This window comes from Manacus candei, unplaced genomic scaffold (genome assembly GCF_025592945.1).
Source record: "Manacus candei isolate 608988 ecotype Guabito, Panama unplaced genomic scaffold, ASM2559294v1 h1tg000018l, whole genome shotgun sequence".
Lineage (NCBI taxonomy): Eukaryota > Metazoa > Chordata > Aves > Passeriformes > Pipridae > Manacus > Manacus candei.
Genome location: NW_026138066.1, coordinates 17543251 through 17567678, shown reverse-complemented (window position 1 = coordinate 17567678; position 24428 = coordinate 17543251). Strand labels below are relative to the sequence as shown.

At 49.3% G+C, this 24428-nt stretch overlaps 2 protein-coding genes across 6 annotated transcripts in view; one reads left to right on the top strand and one right to left on the bottom strand.

Annotated features, from left to right (window-relative positions):
• The window catches only part of CACNA2D4 (calcium voltage-gated channel auxiliary subunit alpha2delta 4), a 123267-nt gene that overhangs the window by 74700 nt on the left and 24139 nt on the right, over positions 1–24428 (top strand). The window lies entirely within an intron of this gene.
• Positions 209–23304, bottom strand: LRTM2 (leucine rich repeats and transmembrane domains 2). 5 transcript variants are annotated; one of them, XM_051784998.1, is made up of 5 exons: positions 22680–23304; positions 11982–12121; positions 10342–10503; positions 5998–6588; positions 209–4483 (listed from the first exon to the last, which is right to left on the bottom strand). In XM_051784998.1, the coding sequence occupies exons 3-5, from the start codon at positions 10406–10408 to the stop codon at positions 4029–4031; spliced, it is 1113 nt and encodes a 370-aa protein (XP_051640958.1). In that variant the 5' UTR covers positions 10409–10503; positions 11982–12121; positions 22680–23304; the 3' UTR covers positions 209–4028. The 5 variants fall into 5 exon arrangements, with proteins under 5 accessions (XP_051640958.1, XP_051640960.1, XP_051640957.1 ...); XM_051785000.1 differs by lacking the exon at positions 22680–23304 and adding an exon at positions 11006–11142 and having other exon boundaries at positions 11982–12441; XM_051784997.1 differs by lacking the exon at positions 11982–12121.

Sequence of the window (24428 nt, the reverse complement as noted above, 5' to 3'; positions counted from 1 at the left end):
CCTCACCCTGAGTTACACTGATATACTCTGTGTGTATGTGTGTGTGTATGTTCATTCCAAGTTCCAACAGTGTGTACAAACCAGCATACATTATGGGAATTGAGGGGCTTTCTCGTTTGGCTGGCTGTATCCCTGTGGTGTTTGCTTTTGCAGGGGGCAAGGAGAGAGGGAGTTTTATCATCAGAGATCTCATTTAAACAAGAAGGAGCATAGGAAAATACATTCTTTATTATTATTCTGTAACAACAAGCCAGAAATATAATATACCTTTAAAAATTTTCTGTCTCATGCCAAAGAAACCTCCATTCAATCATTTTAGAAAATCTTGTCGCTCTCCCTCAAACGGTAACAAAAAAGAAAAAGGAATTACAAGTGCCATCTCTTCCCTGCAAGAAATGTGCCTGTGCCACAGGTGGGTGTGTGGGGAAAGGGAGTGGGGGAGAGCAGAAGGGGTGTTTCTGGTGGCCCTGCCAGCCCCTAGATCGCCCTGGCATGCGTTGGACCTGCCTGCCCCAGAATACCATTTCCTGAGTGCAGGCACCTGCGTGGAGCTTTGGTGCACCTGCCTGCACCAAAGGGTGCATTCAGGGGGGTTTCCCCCGTGCCTAGCCATGCCTGCAGGGATAACAGGAGCCCCTGTCTCCACACACCAAAGGAACCCATTGGCTGAGCACGCAAGGAGCACTGGGTGTCATTCTGTATCCAGCATCCCACAGGAGAGCTTTGTTTCGGACTGTGCTAGGTACCGTGTTCCCTGGTGTGCCTGTGGACAGTGCAGCAGCTCAGTCACACCAGGGCAACCTGTTTTCCAGGTGTGCTAGGGAAAGGAGGAAGAGCCTGTTTGCAAACAGTGGCATGAAGAGGGTATTTCCCAGTGAACCCAGTTACTCTGCTCTGCGTGTGAGAGGTCCTCATCCTTCCCAGCAGAGTATTTGCTTTCCAGTGGGACTCCCCATAGCAGCCAGCCTTCATATTTCTCAGCAGCACTCAGTTCTCTCCTTTCCTGGGTGGGTTTCTAAACATAGCAGTCCCTTGTCTAGGGTTGAGATAAATCCAGACTTTCTGCTGTATAAATTAAAACAAAAAAGGAAAGGATGGGCAAGGTCATCATCAGCCCCACAACACAAGATATAGAAAATATTATTAGCAACAAAGAAAAATTGGTCAGGGCTGGAGGAAGTCACAGGGAAGGTGCAGGGAAAGGAGGATGTCATCCCCTCAACCCCTGCAGTGTGCCCTGCCTTTCTCCCATTCATTTTACCTCTGGTCTATTCCCTTTAAAACAGTCTCTCACTCTCTTGCTCACTCACACACATACATACACACACACACATATATAGATCCCATTTGTTTTGTGCAATATTTCACCATTTTTTGATGCAAGTAAAATATAGATCTATAAATATACCACTCTGACTCAAGTCCCATTTCAAGTATGATTGTGGAGTCCAGTATGGTAAAGGGAGAAGTTCCCCTGAGAGGGAGGCTGGGGAGAGGTTTGGATCCAGCAGGCAGAGTCTAGTCCTGGCTTGCTGGGAATGTGGAGCAGCAGTGACACGCATATGGAGTCTGCAGTGCACCAGTTCTGCCCTTCAGAACGGGCTACACTTGGAGCAGATGGGATGGTTGTAGTGGCTATACAGTGTATGGGGTGAGAGTCCTTCCTCCTCGCGTCTTGCCAGCCCCCCTCCTCCTCTTCCAGTTCCTCACAAGCAGTGTGCTGGGAGCAGGGGTAGAATGTGTGTGCACACTTGTGGGTGGACTGCTTCTCCCAGTTGTTCCTCCATGGCAGCCTTGTCTTCTGCTTCCTGAAGAACATCCTCCCCCGTCCCATGCATCCCCGTGTCGAAGGAAAGTCATGCTTAAACAGTTCAGAGCATCCTGTCTCCTTGCCTCTGGTGACCCTGGGTAGAGCAGGAGGGATTTTACCACTCCAGGCTTTGATTAAAGATGTTGTGTGCCCGTGGGTCAGTACAACCACCTGTCTGGAGCCAGAAGGGGGTGAGGAGCCAGCGTGCATTGCTTCCGTAGGGATCCGGTCACAGCGAGCAGGAGGGCTGCGACATGTCCGAAGGCATCGGGATTCAGATGGAGCAGGTGGAAGAGGTGATGTGCCCTGGCAGGGTCCACCTGCAGTGCATGCTGGGCTCTGAACACAGGTTGCCAGCGAAACACCCTGCAAAGCTGGGCTGGCTGCCAGCTTGTTTCCTGATGGCAGGGATCACACCATCCACAGGCACTGTGGATGCACGACCTCCAGTGTCATCTTCCTCGCCCAGGAATACCCACTGTGACGGGTTAGAGCAGGTTACCATGGCAATGTGCGCTCTCCCCTGGAGACAGCATTTTATCCCACTTCCAGTGATACAAAATGAGTCCTTATGTCGAGTTCCTTTCATTTTTTTTTCCCTCTCACTTTTTTTATTTTTTTTTCCCCTGTCAGGTCAGAATGAGCAAAGACTAATAGGAGGCACTGCAGTCTGAGGGCTTTAAAGTCTGACTGGGGGAAGTCACCCTACGTGACAGTGGCAGTGTGCGCAGTTGCGTGTGTGGGCACGCTCGTGTGCAGCTGTGGATGGCGTCAAACACACCAGTGATGGTTAAGGGAGCCTATGTGGGCTGTGCTGCCTTCCATGCCAGACCCTTCCTGGGCTCTCCCACACCTGCCACGCTGTGATCCAGGTTTCAGCCTTCAGCTCAAGACCCCTCAGAATTGCGCCCACGCTTTTCAGTCACCTCAGCTGCGTCACCCTGCTCCACACGCCGTGCTGGCCCCTCTGCCAGCCATGTCAGTTGTGTGACTTCTTCCCCTGACACCTTTCCCCAGGCTCACACTGCTCAGCGTGGCTTACGCTACTGAGGCTGGTAAACCACCTCCTCCTCTAGTCTTTCCTGATGACCCAGTTCTACTCTGCCAGCCAAACATTTCTAAATGGAGGCTTTGTATCCTTACCCTCTCCATTTATCAGAGAAAACATAAAACAGATAAGAAGAATACACCTTATTTTTTTCACAGACTCATGCTCTAATCTCAATAACTTTGCCTCTCTCTACCATCTCCTGCCAGTTTCCACTGGCTCTGCACTAGGGCTGAGATGTCTCTGTTAGCTCCTCAGTGGCAGTGTGCATGTATTTTGTCTGAAGCAGAAGGCAATATGCAGTGCTGTGATCAGGGTAAGGTAAAGTGGCTGAATGTATTCAACACACAGAGGGCAGATCAGCATGGGCATGTGTGGCTCTGCATGTGCAGGTGGGGTGCCTGGATATCTGGAACTGTGGCTGGCTGTGTGTGCGTGTTGGGATCAGAATGAGTCAGTGTGTGTGTGTACAGGAGGGTGACTCCGTGTCTGTGCACCTATAGGAGATGACATGTGTGTCAGCTCACAGATTTGGACTTGGCCAGGAGCAAAAAGAAGGACACTGTGCTCCTGGCAGTGTGTTAAAGTGACACAGGTTATCCTTCCACCTTTAAAAATGAGAAAGGAACTCTCCCACTGACTGTTGTCCTACCCTGGGGACCTTCCCTCCCTTCTGATGTAAGGAACACTGACTTGCAGGTAGTGGCCCTAACAGTGAGGCATGGACACTTCTGGTGTCCTGCTTCCCACACAAGCTTTCACGGAGCTGCTCTCGGTTTGCAGAGAACTCTTGACAGGATACAGGATGACTCAGGACCAAAGCTGAGAGAACAACACAGGTTCCCAGAATGTGCCAGCTGCCTTTGCAGCAGGCATGTGAGGGAAGCTCTGTGCAAGGGCATGAGGCACAGCAAGCACTCGAGGTCTGACTCTACTTTATTTTGTCTGGGAGGCCCCAAGGGTGAAAGGGCACAAAATGGGCCTGGGGCAGAGGAAAAGAAATTGAGCCAGGTGCCCTGACCCCCCAGAAGCATGTTGCACTACTTGGGTGAGTGGAGCAATAGCACAGTCTGTCTCTCTGTCTGGGAAGATGTATTTTGGGAGGGCCCCCTGCTTGACTGCTCTCAGGTACCTTTTTTTCATCGCTGTCCCTTCCTTCCTAGAAGAGTTTCACGCCACAGAGGAGATTTGTTTTTGTTCTTCATGTTCACCTTCTGTGTCACCCATGAGCGGCTGCCTCTTCTTCAGCTCCCGGTGGTACTTGGCCATGAGGGAGGCGTAGATGCAGCCGTAAGCAGCTGCCACCACCATCATGATGCAAACGATGCCGCAAACCACCCCTGCAATGATCACAGTGCCAATGGCCCGGCGCACGCTCACGGGCCTGTATCGCTGTTTCTGAGGGCATCCCACACTGGGCTCCACTTCTGTTTCTGGGCCTGATTTAGATTTGGAAGGAGTTGGGCTGCCTTTAGTGCAGGGTGGGCCAGTATTGTCCAGCACGGTAGAGCTGTTCTCGTCATCCAGCTGGGAGCAGTAGTTAAACATCTCCATGGGTACCATTCGCATATCCTTCCCTTTCAGCTCCTTGGGCAGGGTACATGCCAGCTGGTCAATTTTGCCACCTGTTCCAATAGAGATAACAGGAGTGAATCACAGCTTCATCCTGTGACAGTGACAGCAGAGATAGATCCTGAGGTGGGGTGAGTTCATGGGCCCCCATTCATGTCTGCTAAGTATTTTCCCTGCAGAAGTTTCACCCATGTCAGCTGGCTGATATGATTCTGCCTAGGCTGGATTCCACACTAGAGCTCATGGTGCATGATATCTGCACAGACATCTTTCAGGCCAAGACATGAAAGCCCTCTGAAACCATTTATTAAGTCAGCCCCATATTGTTTAGTGAGTTATGTAAGTGTCAGTAGAACCGTTTTATAAAAGGAGAAATAAAAGCAAAAAGATAGGACCAGGCTGTGTCTTCTCAAAATAACAACAGATGCATGGTCCCATCTTCTAACAACAAATCTATCTCTGTGAAAATAATGACAGATGATGAAACAAATGCCTGAGTGAACTTGGGCAATTTCTTTGGAAGGGGACTTAAGAAACAAAGTTACCTCTGTGTACTTTCCATCAACATATCGTGTGATATGGGAGTCAAGAAAGAAAACAAACCAAAAATGAAAAAAAGAGGACAGTGGCACTTGTATGCTTGTTTGATTCTGCTCACACAAATGCATATTTCAGACTGCAGTGTAGCCATAGGCAGAGATAATCTTCTTGCAGCATGGCTGTGATCAGCAGGGATGTGACAGCTGACTGTTGCTATCCGCATGATTTGAGACCCTTTCCTACTCGTTGGCTTCAGCAACAGAAGGTCAGGCCTTCAATCGTCATTCCTGTAAAATGTGCCATCTTTCTTTGAGTTGCATCTCCTAAAAATATGTCATCCCATCAGCATTCCCCATAAGTGATATGTACCTTTCAGCCTTCTCTGTTTCAAGGAAAAGGTGGAAATACAAACTTGTCAAAAACTGCTTGCTTTAAAATGATGATTTTATAGCCAGTCTTACTTGGGGCCTGGCTTGTAAATTTGAGCTTTCAGTTTAGGTTTACCAATATTAGTTGGAGTATTTTTCCTAAGTGGCACCCTTGCCTATGGTTCTTTTGTTGGCAGAAAACCTGATGCTTTATAGCCAAATCTGACTTTTAGTTCTCTTGACTTAAGAAAGAGAATGGGATGGCTATTTTCAAGTGTGAAAAGCATTTCTTCTCTTTAGGCAGAAAGGGTGAGGTGAACTCATAATCCTAAAATTTTGATGTTACTTGGGGAAAGTTCTTTCTTCTCCCAAGGTTAAAAAAAAAGGGGGGGGAGGGGAGTAATTGTTCAGATTAGAAACGAAACAAGGAAATAGGAGATCTGGGGCTGCAGAGGACTCCCCGGCCTGGCAGTGTTGTTATACAAATGTGCAGTGGCACTAAACTGTGGTATGGTCCTCATACTCTTTGGCTAAGACCTGTCATTCGGGTCAGCCTGACCTGACAGATGTATCTGCTCGTGTTTCTCCCCTGCCTTTGTTTGCCCTTCCGTGGAAGACCAGCCCTTCTGCGCTTTCACTCCCGCCGCGCGAGCACCTACCTCGGTAGGAGAACCACTCCATCCAGTGTTTGAAGTCTCGGAGGTTGCAGTCACATTCCCAGGGGTTATCCCCAACTTGGAGCAGCTGCAGGCTGGTTAGCGGTTCGAAGGTCACCCTGTCCAGGCTCTGCAGGCGGTTGGACCTGAGAGAGAGGGAGCGGAGAGCAGGCAGGTCGTCAAAGATTCCCGAGGGGATCTGGGCCAGGCCGTTGATGGAGAGGTCCAGCTGACGCAGCAGGGCCGTGTGTTGTAACAGGTCCTTGTCCAAGGCCCTAATGCTGTTGTTCCTCAGCTGGAGCTCCGTGAGGTTCCCCAGGTCACTGAAGATGTTCTGAGGGAGCTGGTCCAAGAAGTTGTTGGATAGATCCAGCCTCTGTAGAGCGGAGAGGTTGGAAAACACTGCCCCTGGCAGGATGCTGAGTTTGTTGTTGAGAAAGAGGAAGGTCCTGGTGTTTGTGGGGATGTCTGAGGGAATGGAAGAGAGGCCCAAGCCACTACAGTCCACTTCCAGGTTGCCACTGTTACACTTGCAGGAGGAAGGACAAGCAAAGAAGGACTCAGCAGCACATAGCGACAGCCAACAGCCAAGCACTGGTGGGTGAAAAGCAGGAAAGAAAGAGTGCATGTATTAGAGCAGTGCTTTCCCACCCTCACCCATCGCCACCTTGAGCACAGCTATGACCACAGTACAACCCTCACAGCAGGACCCTTCGCTGCAATGCCCTGCAGTGTAATGAGTTTCCTCACAGCTACATCCCTTTGCTGCTGGCCTGCACCCTCACACCGTGACTTTCCTCTTAGCCTTTCTTTTTTATGAGCAAGTAAATATCCTTCCAGCTTCACAAAGAAGTTAGAACAGTGCATCCCAGAGGACTTTGCTGACAGATAATGGAGCACTGGTGCCTGTCAGAGGAGAATGGAGCAGAGAGCAGTGGGAGGTGTCACCTCTGACAAAGGACAACTCTTTCTAAACAGTCAGGATAGAGAGAGGAGGGACCAGTTTATATTTAAGAAGCTCTATTTTCTTCAGGAATAGGCATGTTAATGAAGAGCTTTTAAGAAAAAGGAAACCAAAACAACCTACATCTCGTTTGCGCTCCTGCAGTTTGAATTCTAAGATTTGTGATAGATCAGACTCAGGTTCTAAGTTAGCCTCTACATCAGGGTATTGTTTGCTTTACCATATTCATAGTGTGTCGTGTGGGCCTTGTGTCCACTTTTAATGAATTAGATTGCATTACAAAGGGATGACCAAGAAAGCTGGGAAAAAGTAAGAAGAAGTCCCTGGACTGGACACCTGGAACTTGCCACTGCTCTCAAAACAGTTTCATGATCCTATAACAATAGCCCCCAGAAGTACCTCCTCTGACTAAAATTGCCCAGAGCAATGGAATGAGGAAAAAAATTGCAGATTGGTAACTAAAGAAAGAGGTGTTAGGAAAAGGGTTACCATGTGCACCCTTTCTCCTTCAGTGTCTCAGACTTAAGATCAGACAGTCCACAAATCTGCATTTTTTTAGAGGCTGCTCTGGATCACCATTCCAGACATAGGTCCAGATCCTCTTAGTGGAGTCAGGACACTTGTTACCAACCCTCCCTGGGTACCAGTGACTTCTAAAACTCTCATTTCTGTGATAAAGAAGCAATAGCATCAGGAAAGCGAGCTCTGTGCCTCCTGTCATTAGAGGAGTGGGAGTTATGTTTTAGCAGACTATGTAAAACATTTGCATCCTTCATCTTAATTCCTTTCATGGAGTTGAGCTCGCACAATGAATTCCACAATTTTTCAATGTGGGAAGCAAATTCAGCTCCCTCGCAGTTTTTAAGGTGACAAGTTTAAGCATTTAACTAAAACTGAAGCAGGTTTGTCTGTATGTCATGCCCTGTCCTCTCCGTTTCTCACTTTTCTGCAGAGAAGGCAGTCACTTAGGGGGCGGTTTTAGGGGTCTTTTTAGGGGTGAATGGTGGCTAAGGTGGATGCATTTATTGTCTAACCATTCTTTCCTAAACTGAAAATCAGTTTCTTTTGTCCTGCTTTTTTTCAAAGAACCAACACACAGGTATTTTGTTTCTTAACCCTAAAGGAATTGTGAAAGGACTGCCACAAGAGAGGGAGCCAATGGAGACACAAGCTCTGGAGTAGCTCTCCTTGGAACAGTTCTGAAGTCAGCCATGCTCTTCCTCTCTTCCCCTGAGCCACTCTCTAGATCTCAGTCTGACCCATAGCCCATTTTTTATATTGACTTGGCTTCTGTCAGCGAGGTGCCTTCATGCTCAAACCCTGTCATCCTGCATAGGGTGTTTTTCTGTTCCCAGACATCTTTGTGAGAACTGACAGATTTGTGGACTGGTAGCCTAAGGAGAAGTACCCATTTTGGATCCTAAGCTATATAACTTTATCAAGGACCAAGGGATAAGCATTCAGAGAGAGTGTCCCAGCTCTCTCTTATTTTATCCATCTTTCTCAACCCTTCAAGAATTTTTTGCTATCCTACAGTTGAGAGCTCAGGTGTACATCAGCCCAGGCCATGCCAGTATGTGTGACCTTTTAACAATAATCATGGATCCCTATGGTGAAATACAAGACAGATCTTTACCCCGAGCACCTCTGTGCATTCTTGGCATGCAAATGTTGGGGTCCACAGCAGAGATTGCCATGAAAGCAGATTGTACCCTCTGGGCTTGCAGTACAGGTACTGACTGGCTGGCTGATATTTAATTCTGTTCAGAATACATCACAGCCTTGTTGTAGGAAGAGAATTAAAAGAATGGGAGCTAGAATGGGGAAGGGAGAGAGCCATGAGTCACTCCAGTGACCCCATCTTTTTCCTAGATGCTTAACAAAAGCACAGTATTAATAATAGATTGACAGCTGTGATGATGAGATAACACTTAGCTGCTTTGTACACCAAGAAAGGCAAGAGCAGACCGTGTGTAATGCTATACAGGTGGCATTCTGCTCACAGGGCTTATCTCTCAAAATGCCTGCCCGCCTCCGGCGCCGACCGGGTGGCTGTGGGGTTCCACCAGTATGTGTGCTGGCAGCGGCTGGTAGGAACAAAGTCTCAGGCAGCTGGCTGTGGTTATGTTCAGGAAATGGATTTATGCCAAGTTTCTGCAGCCATGTATAGGATATGCCAAAAATGTCTTGTTGTTACCCATACATTGCTGTATGCTTTTGGAAATATTTTACTAAGATCACAGAGAGAAGAGAAAGCCTGATTTCGTTTTCGTCTCCTTGCAAGAAGTGCATCACACTGGGATGTGAGCTGAGATCAGGGAATTCATTGCACTGGTTAGGATGCAGCTCCATGGGAAAGAGAGGCAGGGAAGGCATAGACAGAACTTGGAGATGTCTTCCAGCCCTACGGAAGGCTGAGTAATATGTGTTTTCGTGTTAGGGGCATATGAAGTTACTTTGTGAGGTGTTTGGTGACTCTAGTAGGTGGCAGAAAGCTGATGCAGGTATATCAGATTAAGTCAAAACTCAATAGCATTCATTATAAATAATTTATCTAACAGTCTGGTCTGTGAGGATGGATTACAAAGATGCCTGTTTTCTGGAGAAGGAAATAATTCCTCCAGATTCTTACAGCCCCAAATTTGATCAGGAGGACTGGAACAAGGGAAAACACAGACCTACTTGTTACCTGGGCATGCAGTAGTGATGGACACACTCCAAGTGTTCCCTTTCCTTTGCTGTGGTCCCCAGATGCTTCTCTGAGATCCAGGTACATTCCCAGAAGGCCACATCACCCTAGCTGTCTCTGCCCTGCACTCAGAGGTACTGTAGCAGTCCCAGTCCACTGGGAATATGCACAGGCTGAATGCTTACAATTTAGTTTGAAAGAGATCTTCTTTATTTACTCTTTGATTTTCACTACATGTGGCAGTGCCTAGTAGGAGAATTCTGCCTTCACGTCCTGCATTCCCTTCTAAAATCTGTTTTGAGTTCTGCTGTGAAGAGCTGGGAGCCTTGTTCAGCAGCCTATGTATAAACCCCTACCACAGAGAGGAGTCTGCAGCTTATAGGATACTGATTTGAGAAATGCTCGGGGTGGATCTTTGTGTGATGGTATCTGTCATGCTGTTTCTCACCTGCCAGGCCCACTGGAATTCAGAAGCAATCATCACTCGCTGTCCCACTTTAAGCCCATATTCAGCTTTAGAATCTCACTCTCCCTCCCAGCTAGCCTGGCCTCTAAAGGAATCAGGAATTAGTTCAAACATCTCCATTCTTAGCTGTCCCTCTCCCCTATTCTTAACCCTCATGTGACCCATTTTCTTCCCACTCCCTTGACAAACAGGAATATCGTACTGAGTACCTGAGTAGGCATTACTTACGACAAGCCTCTTGCCACCTCATGAGGAACCTGCTCCTCCACCGGTGGCCAGCACTTGTAGGCAGCATCCTTGTCTTCTCCAGCGTGTCTTCACATCCAACAGCCAGCCTGGCACACAGCCCCAAAAGGAGAAGGAATGACCTTGTAGCCTGCCTGCCAGGTCCTGGAGTGAGAAAGCAGAGCAGAGCGGATGAGATTCAGTTCCCTGGGTGCAGAGCGTGGGGCTGGGCTCAGTGTTGTCCTTTCCCCTCCCCAGCTAGTGTGTTGCCTTTGAGGCATCATCTCTGTTTTGGAGGAGAAATGGAGGATGTTTCAGGAGGCACGGCATGTTGAAGGCTCAATGTTAATTCATTTTGAACCTCACAGTGCAGAACTAAGGCCTGATTCACCTAAGTGCCAGAGAGAGAAGTTTGTGCTTGAATAGCCTGCCGTGGTGGCTACATCAGCCTCATGCTCAAGGTTAGCCTGATGAATTGCTAAGGTGACCCTGCCAGGGCAGCAGACTCCAGCTCATTCCTGTCGCCTCCACGCTGGCTGGTACCACCTGTGCATCCTCTCCCTGACGCACGCTCAGGCTCACGGAGATCTGGGCACCAGCGGCTGCCAAGCTGCTTTTCTCCCTCCCACCTCCCCCCCCCACCCCACCCCCTCCCCGTATTCCCTACCAGCACTTCCTGTCTGTTTTAAGGTAAAATGGATGTGGTGGCTAGAACAGCACAGCTTCAGCTTGGGGATTTCCCACTGCAGCAACTGCAGGAGCTGAAGAGCAAGCGAGCCTCCGAGGAGAAGGAGAAGGAAGGACCTGGGGCGGGGGAGACGGAGTGGGAGTGTTGAAAAGAGGGGAATTGCATCTTAATTAGAAGAAGGAAAAATCCTCAGTCTAATTAGAAACCCAAAGACCATAAACTATCCCCTGACAATAAGTGACTGACAACAGGTTTCAACTTCCCTCCTGCTTCCCTTCTGGATACAGGGAGGCAGGAAAAAGGAAAACACCACGAACCCTTCTGTCCCCCTGTGTACTCTCTGACGTGCCATCCACAGTCGCAGCAGCAGTTAGATGGACGCATTTCAACCAGAGTACAGATATAAACCCTGCTCCATCCCCTCTGAGGGGCTCTGACAACATCCACAGCTGTTATTTTAGCTGGGCAATGCACTCCCACCAGGACACTCTCCCCACACACATGCCAGGCTCCCCTACCCTCCCCCAGGCTCCCGTGACTGATTTATTTTATATGGGAATGTAAACCACCAGAAAAAATATTTAAATTAGCATCTTGATGAGAATGATGAGCAGGTTCAGTGCCTGGACTAGTACATTAGCAAGGCTATTTAGATCACTTACCTAAATGTCAATGCACCAAATAGATTAATACCTCTCACGGTACCGAAACTGGTTCGACCTTCACCCGCTGCAACCCCCCACTCCCCAAACTGAGCTGGAGCCCTTTCCCTGCAGCCCCCACTGAAGGAGAAGCCGCAACAAATAGCTGTCCCCATTTGGTGCTTGTGCTCGACCTGACTGAGGAGACTTTCAGCCTCCCCCATATAAATGTCTCCATCCTAAATGCCACCCTGAAGTCTCCTTTCCTCGCCTGTCCGTATTGAAAAGGAGGATGAAAAGCCACAAGCACTTACCTGGAGAGGTTCTGCCTGCAGCCACTTCCACCTGATTCCCCGGACACTGCCCAATTACAGCCTCTTCCTTCCCTTTCCCTCCTTGACTTTCATTCCCCAGCAGCAGGCTTTCCGTGTGCTCTATTTAACTCCCTACAGCACTGGAATAAACGGCAGAGTTAAGCTGACAGCCACAGAGCCTTATCTGCCTGCTGGATAGCGCGAGTCGATCAGCTCCAAATCCTGTTGCCAAATGATCACGTCCTTGCTCTCAGCATCAGGGGCAGCCGCCTGCCACGCTCTGTCTTTCCCTCTTCCCCACCTTCACTCCATCTAACTTTTGTCAGGGTTATAGATAGCTCTGTTCCTTGTACTCTTGCTTTTTGGCTCTGTTTTGTAACACCCCGTCTGTATCAGCTGGCTCGGTTCCAATTGGGGGGCTAAGCTTTTTGGAAAAAAAAACAAAAAAACAAACCTAAACCAAAACAAAAAAGCCCAAAATCAGCTTCCTTGGGTGCTTTGTGACTCAGTTTCCCTCTGTGATCTCCCTTCAGCCCATACCCCCTCTCAGACCATGGGCTGGTGTCTCTCCTGCCCTGCTTGCTGCTCTGTGCAATTCACCTGCACCATCCCCAGGTGACAGTGGGGGGCTGAGGGCAGGACTGGCACACCCAGGCATGGGGATGGTGACAGGGTCAAGATTTCTACCCCTAGATCCTTCTACTCTGCCAGGGCAAGTCCAGCTCTTGCACTGGTTTCTGGTACCTCACGGGCGCCTCTTTCTCTCAGGCAGCACCAAGGCTCAAGCAGAGAGTGCAGGGTGGGAGGAGCAGCCGTGTATAAATAAGCCCTTTCCCTATGTTTAGAATTTATTACAGTGCATAGTGATTAACACCTGTTCAGGCTTTAATGCTGTCTCCTGCACTGCAACATGCACAAAGATGGAGGGGCCTTGATAAACCCAAGATTATTTTAAAAGCATGTCACATACACGCAACACTCCCACCCCACAGATAGCAGCCACCCTGTGTGCACTCGTACACGTGTTTCCAAGACTTCAAAGTGACTGCCTTCATGTACAAATGCACATATTCTAGTCACCAATCTAGCTTACATTTACAAATATGTGCACAGACTTGGGCTTGCACATGTGCTGGGGACTCTTCTGTAACCCATATTTATCAACCTCCATGTCTTCCACAAAACCACCTGCTTCTCCAAGCATACCATATGCTCAGGTGGCAGAACAGTAGATTTGAAATAGGTAGAGGTTCTTGGCTGCTGAAGGGCAAAGCACAGTGAGCTTCTGCATTTGTACCTTGAAGTAGAAGGTTTATGGAGAAATTTTAATTCCAAGGATCCGGAAAAAAAACAGTTTCTCCCACGCATTGACTGCCCATAAGCACATTATACCCTTAGTGATTAATATTCCACAGTCAGGAGAGAGCAAGGAAGCAGAGAGGATTTTTGAGGGTTTCTTTTTTAAATGCTTTCTCTGACTTGAGTTCTGACTTTATTAGCTGTTTTATTGTGGCCCAAGAGATGCCTTCTGCTCTGCGGAGCACCAGGCCAACTGCACTCACTGCCAGTGCAGCACTGGGAACACCCAGTCCTGGGACAACTAGCACTTGCCCACACCTCAAGCCTCTCCATGTCAGCACCAGGTCTGTCTGGCTGCTTTCAACCTGAGAGCCAGGGGGTTTTTTCCAGCAGTGAACACTCTGCCAGACCTAGGAGTGCCCCTTGTGTGCCCCCAACTCAAGACGAGGTACCGTGCCGTTCCGAACCCACCTGGCATTGCTTGGGTTTGGGGGCTCAAGGCTGATTAGCATTGCTGGAGCTCTGAATGCTCTGAAGTCACCCAAGTCACCCAAGGGCTCCACAAACCAGGCATTAGTCTTTCTCCTGGGCTTACTAGATGGTTCCTTCTCCCTAGAGCAACATGTCAGCTGAATGCCCTGTGATCCGTGGGACACAGTATCCAGAGCTTTCTTCCATGTACTTGGAGTAGCATGTCTTTTCCAGACTCTGGAGAAATTAACAGGGTAGCCTGTGGCGCTGGTGATGCCCTTTTCTTCTTACTTGTTCATATAGGACAGTAAAAGACAACTTTTTTAGTTTCAGCTCAAAGCAACAAAATGAAATCATCCATTTCTGGCCCATGGGCTCCAGTGGCCAAAAATACACTGAGTTGAAGTGCCACTTGGACATTTGGCCTGCTGTCAGACTCTAGAGGACTCTCTAATGAGGATTCCCCTAATTAGATTGAACAGGGAACTTTACTGCTGGGGCCAGGGAGTGGGGGGGGCTCAGAGGAGATTGTAATGATTTTGCAGCACTTGCCAGGGCATAAAAGCTACAGCAGACACTACTCCTGTCTTGTGCTTTGCTTCTCTCTACCCAGACACCAGTAATGTTTGCAGTATCACTCCAAAGCCTTAGCTTCTGTGGGTAGGGTCCCAAGGATCGTGCTATGAGAGTGGGGAGGGTTTCAGATAACTGCATCCACATACTGTTTTAGTAACACTTCCCAATTCTGTGGCACCTTCTATCCGAAGCTTTCAATTTGCTCTATGAATGGCTCTTACCATAGTTGTAGGTGGTGTTACTTTGTATTTAATGACCCTCAGAAGTAAGGCTGAGGTAATAGCTGGTGGTGCCTCTGCTCTTGGCAGGTGGATGTAAAGGTATTCCATTTTCCAGATAGCAACATTGAGGCTAGAGAGACAGGTGACTGTGTCACTAGGATGAGACACTGTGAAAAACAGAGCCCAGCAACTTCTGTCTCTGATTATCTCTCCTAGTCCTTTGCACTAACCCTTGGATCATGGCTCAGGGATCAGACTCCGTTAACAGCCTGGCTTATGAGCATTGGCAGGGCATGTGGGTGACCTATATTTCAGAAGGGTAGGTAGCAGAGGCTGCAACAGATGCCAGCAATAAATTATCAGAAAGTATACACAGACGTTCATCCCTCCCCCACACTCTCCTTGATAGCAAAGTCCCTTTCCCCTTCCTGATGCTGAATTGCTTTAGCCTTTATCAGAAAAACATCAGGGTTAGGGAGGGCATGGAGGATGCTTTAAGGAGATTATCTTCTTCCCTTCCCCTTTCCTTGTTGCTTTTAGGATTCATGTTTTATTAGTATCACCCCATAATGGAGGGGGACAGTGGTACCACAGCACCCAGTGACCAAAGCATGTTATTCTACACCTGTTCCTTTATCAGCCCAAGGGGGCAAGAGTCACAGGCAGCAGGAAGAGATGTCAGCTGATTAATACACCCCAAATGGGTTCAGATGGCATAGAGATGATGCCCGTTCTTGGTCCCCCAAGAGACCTAAGTTAGTCATGCAAATTATCGATCACGAGAGGTCACATTGTCGCAGTGGCAGCTCTTCATTTGTCATCTATTTGGACTGCAAAAGCACACAGAGGTGGTAGCAAAGCTCAGCAGCACTGTAGAAACATACAGTGTGTGTCACTGGCCCAGTGAGCTTCTAAGCTAAATAGCTGAGGGCTTCATTTGCAGCACTTGCTGATTTATTAACACATGTGTTCAGGATTCATTAGTGTTGTGCTGTCACAATCAATGGAAAGCACATTTTAAATTCATATGAAAAACCCAGCTGCAGAAGAAATGGTGCCCTCTGACTTGCAGTGATCAGTCACAGCTTAGCAAAGCACCTCATACAGAAAACTGTAAAGGAAGTAGAAAGTGTGGAAAACCCACTTGGTATTGTAAGGGACTCTGCCACATTCCTGACTTGGTGTGAATAAAAACCACACCCTTTTCTCTGTGATGTGAAGAGGTCAAAAAGCTTCTGATTTTTGGATTGGCAATGTGTAGGCACCTCTGAAATGCAAATGTGTTGATGGTAAAAAATATTTCCTCCCCAAGGCCCCCCCAGAAAGATCAACTTTGTCCCCATATTATGGAGGGGCAAACTATGATACAGTCAAAATGACTGTTGAGTTTGGCTGGGTGAAATTTCAGCTGTCTTGCTTTTGATACTTCACCATGAGCCCACATTAGTTTCCCACTCAGGATTTTCAAAGCTGTCAGAGCAATGCTTGCACTTGGGCTTGTAAATACTCTCCTGTCCTGCAAAGTACTTGTAGGGCTTACCAAAATTACACAGATAAAAGGAGTTTTGGCCAGATTTTCCCAGAGTTTCCTGACAGGCCTATGGCAAAAGCAGGAGAGAAGCCAGTTTTCTTGATTCCTCATTCCGTACCTTAACCAGTACACATTATTTCCATCCAAAGCCTCCCTGAACAGTGCACAATAATTAGACTGGGAGATGCTGGAGGGGCTGGAAATACCAAGGACATAAGGCCTCAGCAAACCCTCTGAGAAAGTACAGAGCATCTGAAGGGGAGCCAGAGAGGGCAGCACTGCTGGGAAAGACCCAGACTGCTGTGGAGATGTGGAATTCCTTGGGAAGCTGTGGAAGCAGGTGCGGAGACCAGGATACCCACCACAGGAGTGACAGGAAAGTCCCAGCACAGTGTGAGCACGGCATATGGAGGAGGCCCAGAGCAGCAGCAGGAGGGGAGCTGAGGGGGCAGTTGACAGGAAGAAATCCAGCCCTGTGTGTGCCAGCATCTCCTCCAAGTATTATTGAATGCGACAGACCACGTGCACGTTTCCTCCCTGCAAAACGGAGGCAGCTGAGGAGGCAAGCGGGTGAGGGAGTGGGAGAGGGGCTCAGAGGAGGGACACGTGAGTTGACTACCCAGTTTCCTCCTCTTTTTCTTTCCACAGAGTGATGTTTTCGCTCTTCTCACACTGTTGGCAAAAACTGGTAACCGAGATGTGGAGGGGGGTTCTACATGAAGGTTGAGATAACATTTTCTGATCCAGCCGGGAACAGTTGGCTGTGGGTGGTGGCTTGTCACCAGCCCTGCCAGTTCTAATCCAGATCCCAGTTTTTCTCTTTCTCTCAGCTGTGAAGAGCCTTCTCTGCAACTTTAATTTCCTGCAGGGGTTAATCCCATGGACAGTGGTAGCTCAGGCCCTTAATCCTTTCGCTCAGTCCCTTGGCAGAAGGACTGCAGCTGCTCCTGACCTGGCAGGTCTGAGGGAGGCACCCTTCTGCTCCCAGTTCCTCCTTTACACCCCACAAGCATCCTCCAGCTCAGTGGCATTTGAAATGCTGCTCCCCCCTTCCTGGCAAGCCTACCCTGGGGGTGTGGGTGGGTGGTACAATCCAGGGAAAGGTTCCAAGCAGAGAAGACAGCTTAATGGGAGAATCCTGGTTCTTTGGTCCTCAATCCCCTTACCACTGCACACACAGGTATTTTCTGCACTTCTTAGTTGAATGGTGCCCTGAATCCCAAAGTATTCTCTTTCTTATTTGTATTTGGGTGGTGTTCAAGAAGAAAGATAGATATAGGCCCACATTTATTAAGGATTCTCTGAGGGTTTGGGACTTTTGCCATGACCCAGTGTCTCTTACTAGAGTCAAAGGATGCAGCAGAACTTTAAGAGGAAAGGTGCCAGTCTGTCTGAGATAAAAGATACGTTTACATGCACAGAGTAGTAGATGGAGGTGCATCAGTTTAGCAGCAAGATAGGAAAATATAAGGTTTTTAATCAATACAAGCTCTCAGTTCACAGTTCTGTCCCTGGAGTGCTAGGCCAGAAGTCTAGCCTGAACAATATGGCCAGACTGCCAAATCCAGGGGCTTCCAAATCAACACCAAGAAACCCCTGTTATATTTTATGGGGGCCAAGGCACTTCAGCCATAAGCTTTTCTCCTTGTGGCTTCTCATTCCTAAAATGAGGTGAGATTCTGCAAGCCTAGGTGATCTCTTGCACCCAAAACGCCCCACACCTGTGTGTTTGCCATCGTTCATGTCTGCATTAGCCCAAAAACTGCCTTTGCCTTTTTCTATACCCTGTATTCTGAAATACCCCAGAACTTCCAGCTCGCTGGCCTTCCTAGTGCTTGACTCTTGTTACTCGTCCTTCTTGTGGAGATGCCAGTGTGGTGAACTGCTGCCACCCAGGCTGCTCAGTGAGGGAGTCCCTCCCCCTCTCCATCACTCACCACCTCGGCTGTGCTTCCCCAGCTGCCAGGCTCCCAGAATGAGACCACCAGCTGCAAGGGCAGTGTCTTGCCACTCCAGCAGTTGGGGCAGGAAGAGAGAGAGGAGGTAGAAAACACGGTCCAACAAGGGAAGAACTTCCCCACTGTTTCACAAGCCTGTGCCCTGGGTGTGTTCACAGGGGCAGGGATCGTCCATCCATGCGCGCACATTGCTGGGCCAGAGCGCAAGATGCCAGCAGTAAAATTCCTCTCAGCTCTTATTAGCGAGGGGATCGGTGACCCAGCACGCACACGGCTCCTGGCAAACCTGCCCAGGAAAGGCTGACTCCCACTGCTCACACACGGTGCGTTTGTGCTGCTCTCTGAAGGAGTCCTCTTTCTACCTCGGTGGGTTGTGTGGATCTGTCTCACTTGGTCGCCAATGTGGCATGAGGTTGTTGGTGCTGCCTGTTAGAGAGAGCCTGGAGCTCTTCTGCTGCCCCATCACCTTCCCAGAGCACTCAAGAGGGGCAGCCCTGCAAAGTCCACACAAACTGTGTGGGATCTGAGCTGCTGCCTGCAGCTCCAGGGGTGCCTGCAGATCTCTGGGACACAATTATGCTCTTTACAAGCTGGGAACACTGCCCATAGCTCAACAAGATGTGGTGACAGCTCTTACAATCCCGAGTTCCAGCCAGGATCTTTGGATGCATCTGGGTTAGCACACAGATCACAGCCTCATGCTGCAGGGCTTGCTGAATCTGAGGAAGGTCTTCAAATTTGATGTGACTTTAGTTTTCTGGAGGGTTTGCAGCCACAGAAGAGATAGAGTTATCCCATCAAAATCACTAGATGCAAGTGGTGTGGAAAGAGCAGGGCCCACCTTCAGCCCCTCTGCCCCAACACAGGTGCCTCACAGCAAAATCACAGCAGCACTGTGCCCTGCTTTGGGCAGCACTGGCAATAGAGAGCCTCACCAGGAGTGGAAAGAGAGCCCAAGTGATGAGTGCCAAGTCAAGTTGCCTCTAACAGCTCTTCTCCAGACTCAGGATGTGGTCCTACTTTTTTATTCCTTGTGTGAGAGCATGGTTCATGGGGAAGGAGTCTTTCTGGCCTCCTTGAAGTGAGGAGGATCATGGTAGCAGGGCCTGTCTTCAAAGTAACAGCCTTTGCTTGCAGTCGGTCGGGAGGTTCTGACTTGTATGGCCTTGCTGTAAATTTGAGACTCAGTCCTTCCTATGATGGGTGTGGGGCATTGCAGTGCATAAATAACAGAAAGTCTCTTGTTTTCCCATTCATAAAGAAAAAGAATCAAGAAAGTGACATTTTACTTAAAAAAAAAAAAATTGCCCTGTGATCAAATATGCTATTTGGCTTGCAAAGCCAAGCACTTAAATGTGAGATAATACCTGCCCAATCTTCATTCAGCCACTTGCACATCTGCATCACAGCACTGCCTTTGCTTACCCAACCAAGGACTAATTCTTTTTTTTCACGGTACCCCATCCCATACTCAGTGCAAAGGACACATGATACTCAAGCTAACAATAAGGATACTGTAATAAATAAGGCTATTTTTATGTGGTCGGAATTGAATATTAAACCACAGTTTTGGCAGGAGGCCACAGTCTGTACATTCCTAATTTTGCGGGTGCCCAACACAAGACCCTAGGGGCCATTTTGCAGAACTGCTGAACACTCACAGCTGTTTTTCAAAATGCTGGCAGCTTAGCCAGCAAACTGGTCTCAAGGACTTGATGGCACCGAGAGCCAAGAGGCCCCAAGCTCCGGCCCTGCACCTGCTGCTCCTTCCCCGTGTGGCTAAAGCGGAAGTCTCCTTTCCCTTCAAAAGCAAGGAAAATGACCACTCTCTCTTGCCTCGTGAGGAGCATAAATTCTCTATCATCAGCTACAAGGCAACTGTAGCAGCTAACATCTTCAGAACACCACAAGACAATGAATAATGATGTATTGCCTCCAGGGCTTGGATGGCAGGCAGTAAACAAATAAAACGGGCGCACACTTTGCAGTACCAAAGAAAATAACAGCCCCCTGCTTCGCTCCTTGCACACCATGTAGCCAGTACCCTGAATGATCAGCTCATGAAAATACAGCATGTCATCCCACCAGTCAGGACTGCAACCCAGTGCAGATGGTACGTTACCCCCAGTACCGACATTTTCCAACTTTCAACTGCTTTTTTTTTGCAATGTGAATAATATATTTCACATAATCTCACCCCTCAAAGGCAAAACAACTTTTCCTTACATCTCTCGAGTCTGGAATTTAACTGGTTTATAGAAAAAAATGCACATCTTCTTGCTATTTTCATACCCTCAGTCACACAAACCTTTTTTGTGAGCCAGCATTTTCGTAAAGCCACAGCAGGAAAAAGGCATGTGTTACAAGGTATTTCCGTGTTTCCACGCTGCAGAAGGAACATCCCAGAACTCCCACTCCAGCTCCTTTTCCACTAAGAACTGGAGTGTGTGTCGTGGTGTAGCTTGCTGAAACATTCCCCAGCTGGCAGGAGCATCCCAGTATGACCATTTGATTTATGGCTTGAGCCACTCAGGACTGGGACAGATGTCAAGCGGTGTGAGCAGCTGCTTGTAACCAAACATGGCAAGTGCAGGAGACTGCCTGGTCTGTCTTTTGGATCAGCAACAGGCAAGTGCTGAAGAGTCACCAAAGAACTGCCCAGAAATGCCCTTCCACAGGCTTGAGCCTGTCCCCATCCTATTGCAGCCTCTGCTGCTCCTTGAATGCTCCTCTACAGATATCCTCATGGCCCTGTGCTACTGCTGGGCATCCCAGCTCTGCTGAGACACAGGTCTGCTTTCATCAGGCTTCTGTGGTGCTGAACAGCCTAGAAAATCCTTTCTGTACCAGGCTTAAAAGAAGGCCAGAGGAAGGGCAGGAAACTGGAGTAACTCATGAAGATATCCAAGCTGAGAGTGCACCTTGCTAGCATGTGGCATTCACTTTGCTGGAGGCAAGGGTAAAGCTATGATCTGGTATAAAAATTATATAAGAAGGCTTCTCCCCCTTTCTCTTTGCAAACAACCCCTTTGCTCAGGATTTACCATAATTCCTCCAAGTGGGCAAGATGCACTAACAGAGGCAGCACTGATGTCTGACAGGGAGACAACTCCCGCAAGCCTTTCGCTCATGTGGAATAATTCCCTTGCAAATGTTGTTTGCCCACAGCAGTTAGAGGAAGATCCACCCCCTCCCACCCCCAAACAGACCTGAGCGACAAAGCTCAGAAGAAAAATGGTCTGCAATGCTGGAAAGGCTCCCTCACTTCTAGAAATGTCCCCTGCTTTAGGACAAGTGCCTGTGTGCCTTTGAGGGTTCCCTTGTCTTTTAAGGGTTTCCTTCTTTAAACTGTGCAACAGCAGCTGCTCCAGTCCTTTCCCAAATGAGATCTTAATTTCTCTCTCCATCCTTGAGTGGCAGGTCAGGCACCAGCAGCAGAGCAGTGCTGTACCCTGCTCGCTGCCATTCCCATCAGGGGTGTGCTACATGTGGCACACTCAGGCTACCTGACAGTCCATGTGGTGGGCCTGGGGCCCAGCTCAGTCATGACCTGGTTGGAGCAACAGCTTAAAAAATCCTCTCTCCCCAAATCTGGAGAGCTGCAGTTCTACACGTCTCCCTTAATTAGCATGAGATGCAGGGACAGCAATAAACTGGTCAGGCAGAGGGAGAAGGAGGGGGCAGAATGCCCTGTGTGGGATGTGTGTGTGTGCACGTGTCTGTGCATGCGTATGTATGCACACACACACACCATACAGACACCTAATGCTTATATATATACTCCTATCCATAGGGGGCTTCACATCAGCTCATTTGAGACCTCATTCTTGCCCTCTTCTGCCAGTCAGGGCTGGAAAAGCCTGTGAGGCTTCTCTGTGCTGTGTTTCACCCACCCCACTCAGTGCTGTGCCTTCTGCCCAAAAGTTCAAAAATTGCGGGTTGAGCCTGCAGAGATGCTGAAAGCAACTTGGGACTTATTTTTGGCTCTACTTGTGATTTGGCATCCTTCACTTCATGTCCTGTGGTCATGTCCGTGAGCACACACACCCACACACAGATACATGCACCCTCCCCTCATCCTAAAGCTGTGTACTGAGTGCTGAACCTGTGCAATTTTGGTCCTCACTTCTCCATTTTAGGTTGTTCTTACTCAGACAGCTGAGTCCAAAATGATAGCCAGCAAAGTCATCACGGGCCAGGCAAGTGGCACCTCTCGTGCTGACCCCTTTCACAGTCCCGAGGAGGGGACAAAAGCCAGGGCTCCCTGGGAGCTGCCTGGCACCTGGTGACCACAGCACCAAGCCCTTAAGCCTCAAAACTGCACCTGAGCTGCCCGTGGTGCAAGGAAAGGTGCTGGTGCCATTCGCAGCTGGGAGAAGTTGCTCCCAGCTGCCGGCACTGAAACTGGACTGGAACCAGTACCGGGCACCTCTGCAGCAGGTTTGCCGTTCTGCTTTGTCGGGAAGATCGCTGCCCATCAGTCTGGCACAGCCGAGACTTGTGCACTGTGCTGTCTGGCAGACAGTGCTGCCCCTGCTGACACTCTCCTCCCCGGGGAAGCCGGTTCCTGGGGGGCAGCTCCACTGATCTCGCTTAGCTGGGGATGGGGGGAAAAACGCAAAAGAGAGATGTCTCTACTTACCTCTCTCAGGCTGGAATGGACCCTCCTGTGAGAATAGCAGCTCTTCCAGTGAAGCCGGTACAATCCCAAAACAAATCCAGCAGAAAAGTCCCTCTGTTGCCAGCCGGGCTCTCGGTGGACCCTCGCTGGCAGGAGCCCCCCCTAGCCAGCCGCTCACCCCGCGTGGAGGGCAGAGGAGCCGCACGGCCAGGTGACAGCGTGGGAAAGGGACTGTAATCCTCCGTAAATAATAAATAGGGGGAGAGAGAAAGAGAGAGAGAGAGGCGGGAGAGGGAGAGACTGTGCGCGGTGAAGTGACAGCTGGGGGTACATCTGCGATGGCAGCAGCACACGCACAGGAACGCGCACAGACAGTGCAGAGGAGTCACCCCGCCAGGCAGGCAGGATCTGCTCCAAAACACCCAGAGGAAGGAGCTCGGGAGGTTTTCGTTTCTCTCAACCCATCCTGGAGAAAGGGCAGTTGCTGTCAGTCCCTCTCTCCCCCTCCTCCCACCCTTGCTGCCATCCCTCTCCGGGTGCCAGGAGCTAAGGGGCTCGAGGAGGGGTGAGGAGATGCCAGGGCGGGAGGAGCTCCCCACAGCCCCTCGGGAGGCAGATTGGTCAGGCACAGGTTACAAGAGAAGGCACCGAGCTGAATACCTCCCCCTCTCTCTCCACCTCTCCCCCTGCCTGCTGTGTCTGATGACAATAAACCCGGAGAGAAAGGCATGAGGATGAGAAGGGACGAGCCCTGGCTTTTGTGCAGGAGTGAGGCGAGCGGTGGCAGTGAAGGGGAGACAGCAGGGGAGAAACCAGGGGCCTGGGAGAAGGGTACCCCCTTTCCACCGGTGCTCCAGAGATGATGGGGGGATGGCAGCGTGTCCAACAGAGAGACTTAACTGAGAGGTGCCCACGGTGGGCTGGCCACATCCTGTCTGGCCACAGCAGGTGTCCCCAGAAGCTGCTTGGGTGCAGCACAGCCCTGTGTCTGTTTTCTTGGGGATTCAGGGAAAACTTGAGGAGTGCTGGTCGGAGATAGTTGGGACAAGGGGAATGGGTGAAAGAGAGGTGTGTTTGCATCCATTCATTCCCCTGAATTTTGTGTGCAGCAGGGAGACTGTGCTCAGCCATATGTCCAGTGCAAGTGTCGGGTGTGGGTACACCAATGCAGTAACAGAGGCATTCCCTGCCCTCCCTGACATAGCCTGCTGGTACAGGGGCGCAGTAAACAGCTGAATCCAGCCCACTGCCTCTGTCAGGATTCCCTCTGTGCTCTCCCATGGGCTTCTGCAAAATCAGACCCCTCTCTCGCCTCCCTCCAGCTTGCTGAGGACCTCGGTTGCTCACATTTGCAGGAATGACTCTTTTGCTGATCTACTTGAACTTCCTCTTCTATCAGGTCCAGTGTCATAAACAGGCTGGTTTGGGCCTTTTGTTCATTTTCATTTGTCTGGAAGTTATTTTTTAAGTAAAATTTTTAGAGGACTTAAAGTAAAATTTCGAGCTGCTGGCTCGAGAGGGAAAATGGGAATATTTCAGAAACAGGTAGTGGAAAATGCAAACAGATAGTATGGGCATGGCTGCTCTGATACCTTCTTCTATTTGAATCACAGGTTTTATTTAACCATTGGACTGTCTGCCATGCAAACAGGTTGTGAACAGCAAGGTAAATCTTGATAAGCACTCTGCAGGATGTAATCTTGCGCCTCTTTGTTATGCCTTTTTGTTGTGCAGCAGGCCCAAGAGTTAAATCTTGGGGAAAGCTCCTTA

Excerpts from the sequence above, each read along its gene's own strand:
- LRTM2 (XM_051784998.1), bottom strand. The coding sequence starts at position 10,408 with ATGCTGCCTACAAGTGCTGGCCACCGGTGGAGGAGCAGGTTCCTCATG. Across the intron at positions 6,589-10,341 it reads GAGGTGGCAAGAGGCTTGTC|TGCTTGGCTGTTGGCTGTCG; the intron begins GTAAGTAATGCC and ends TTCACCCACCAG. Across the intron at positions 4,484-5,997 it reads GGAGTGGTTCTCCTACCGAG|GTGGCAAAATTGACCAGCTG; the intron begins GTAGGTGCTCGC and ends CTATTGGAACAG.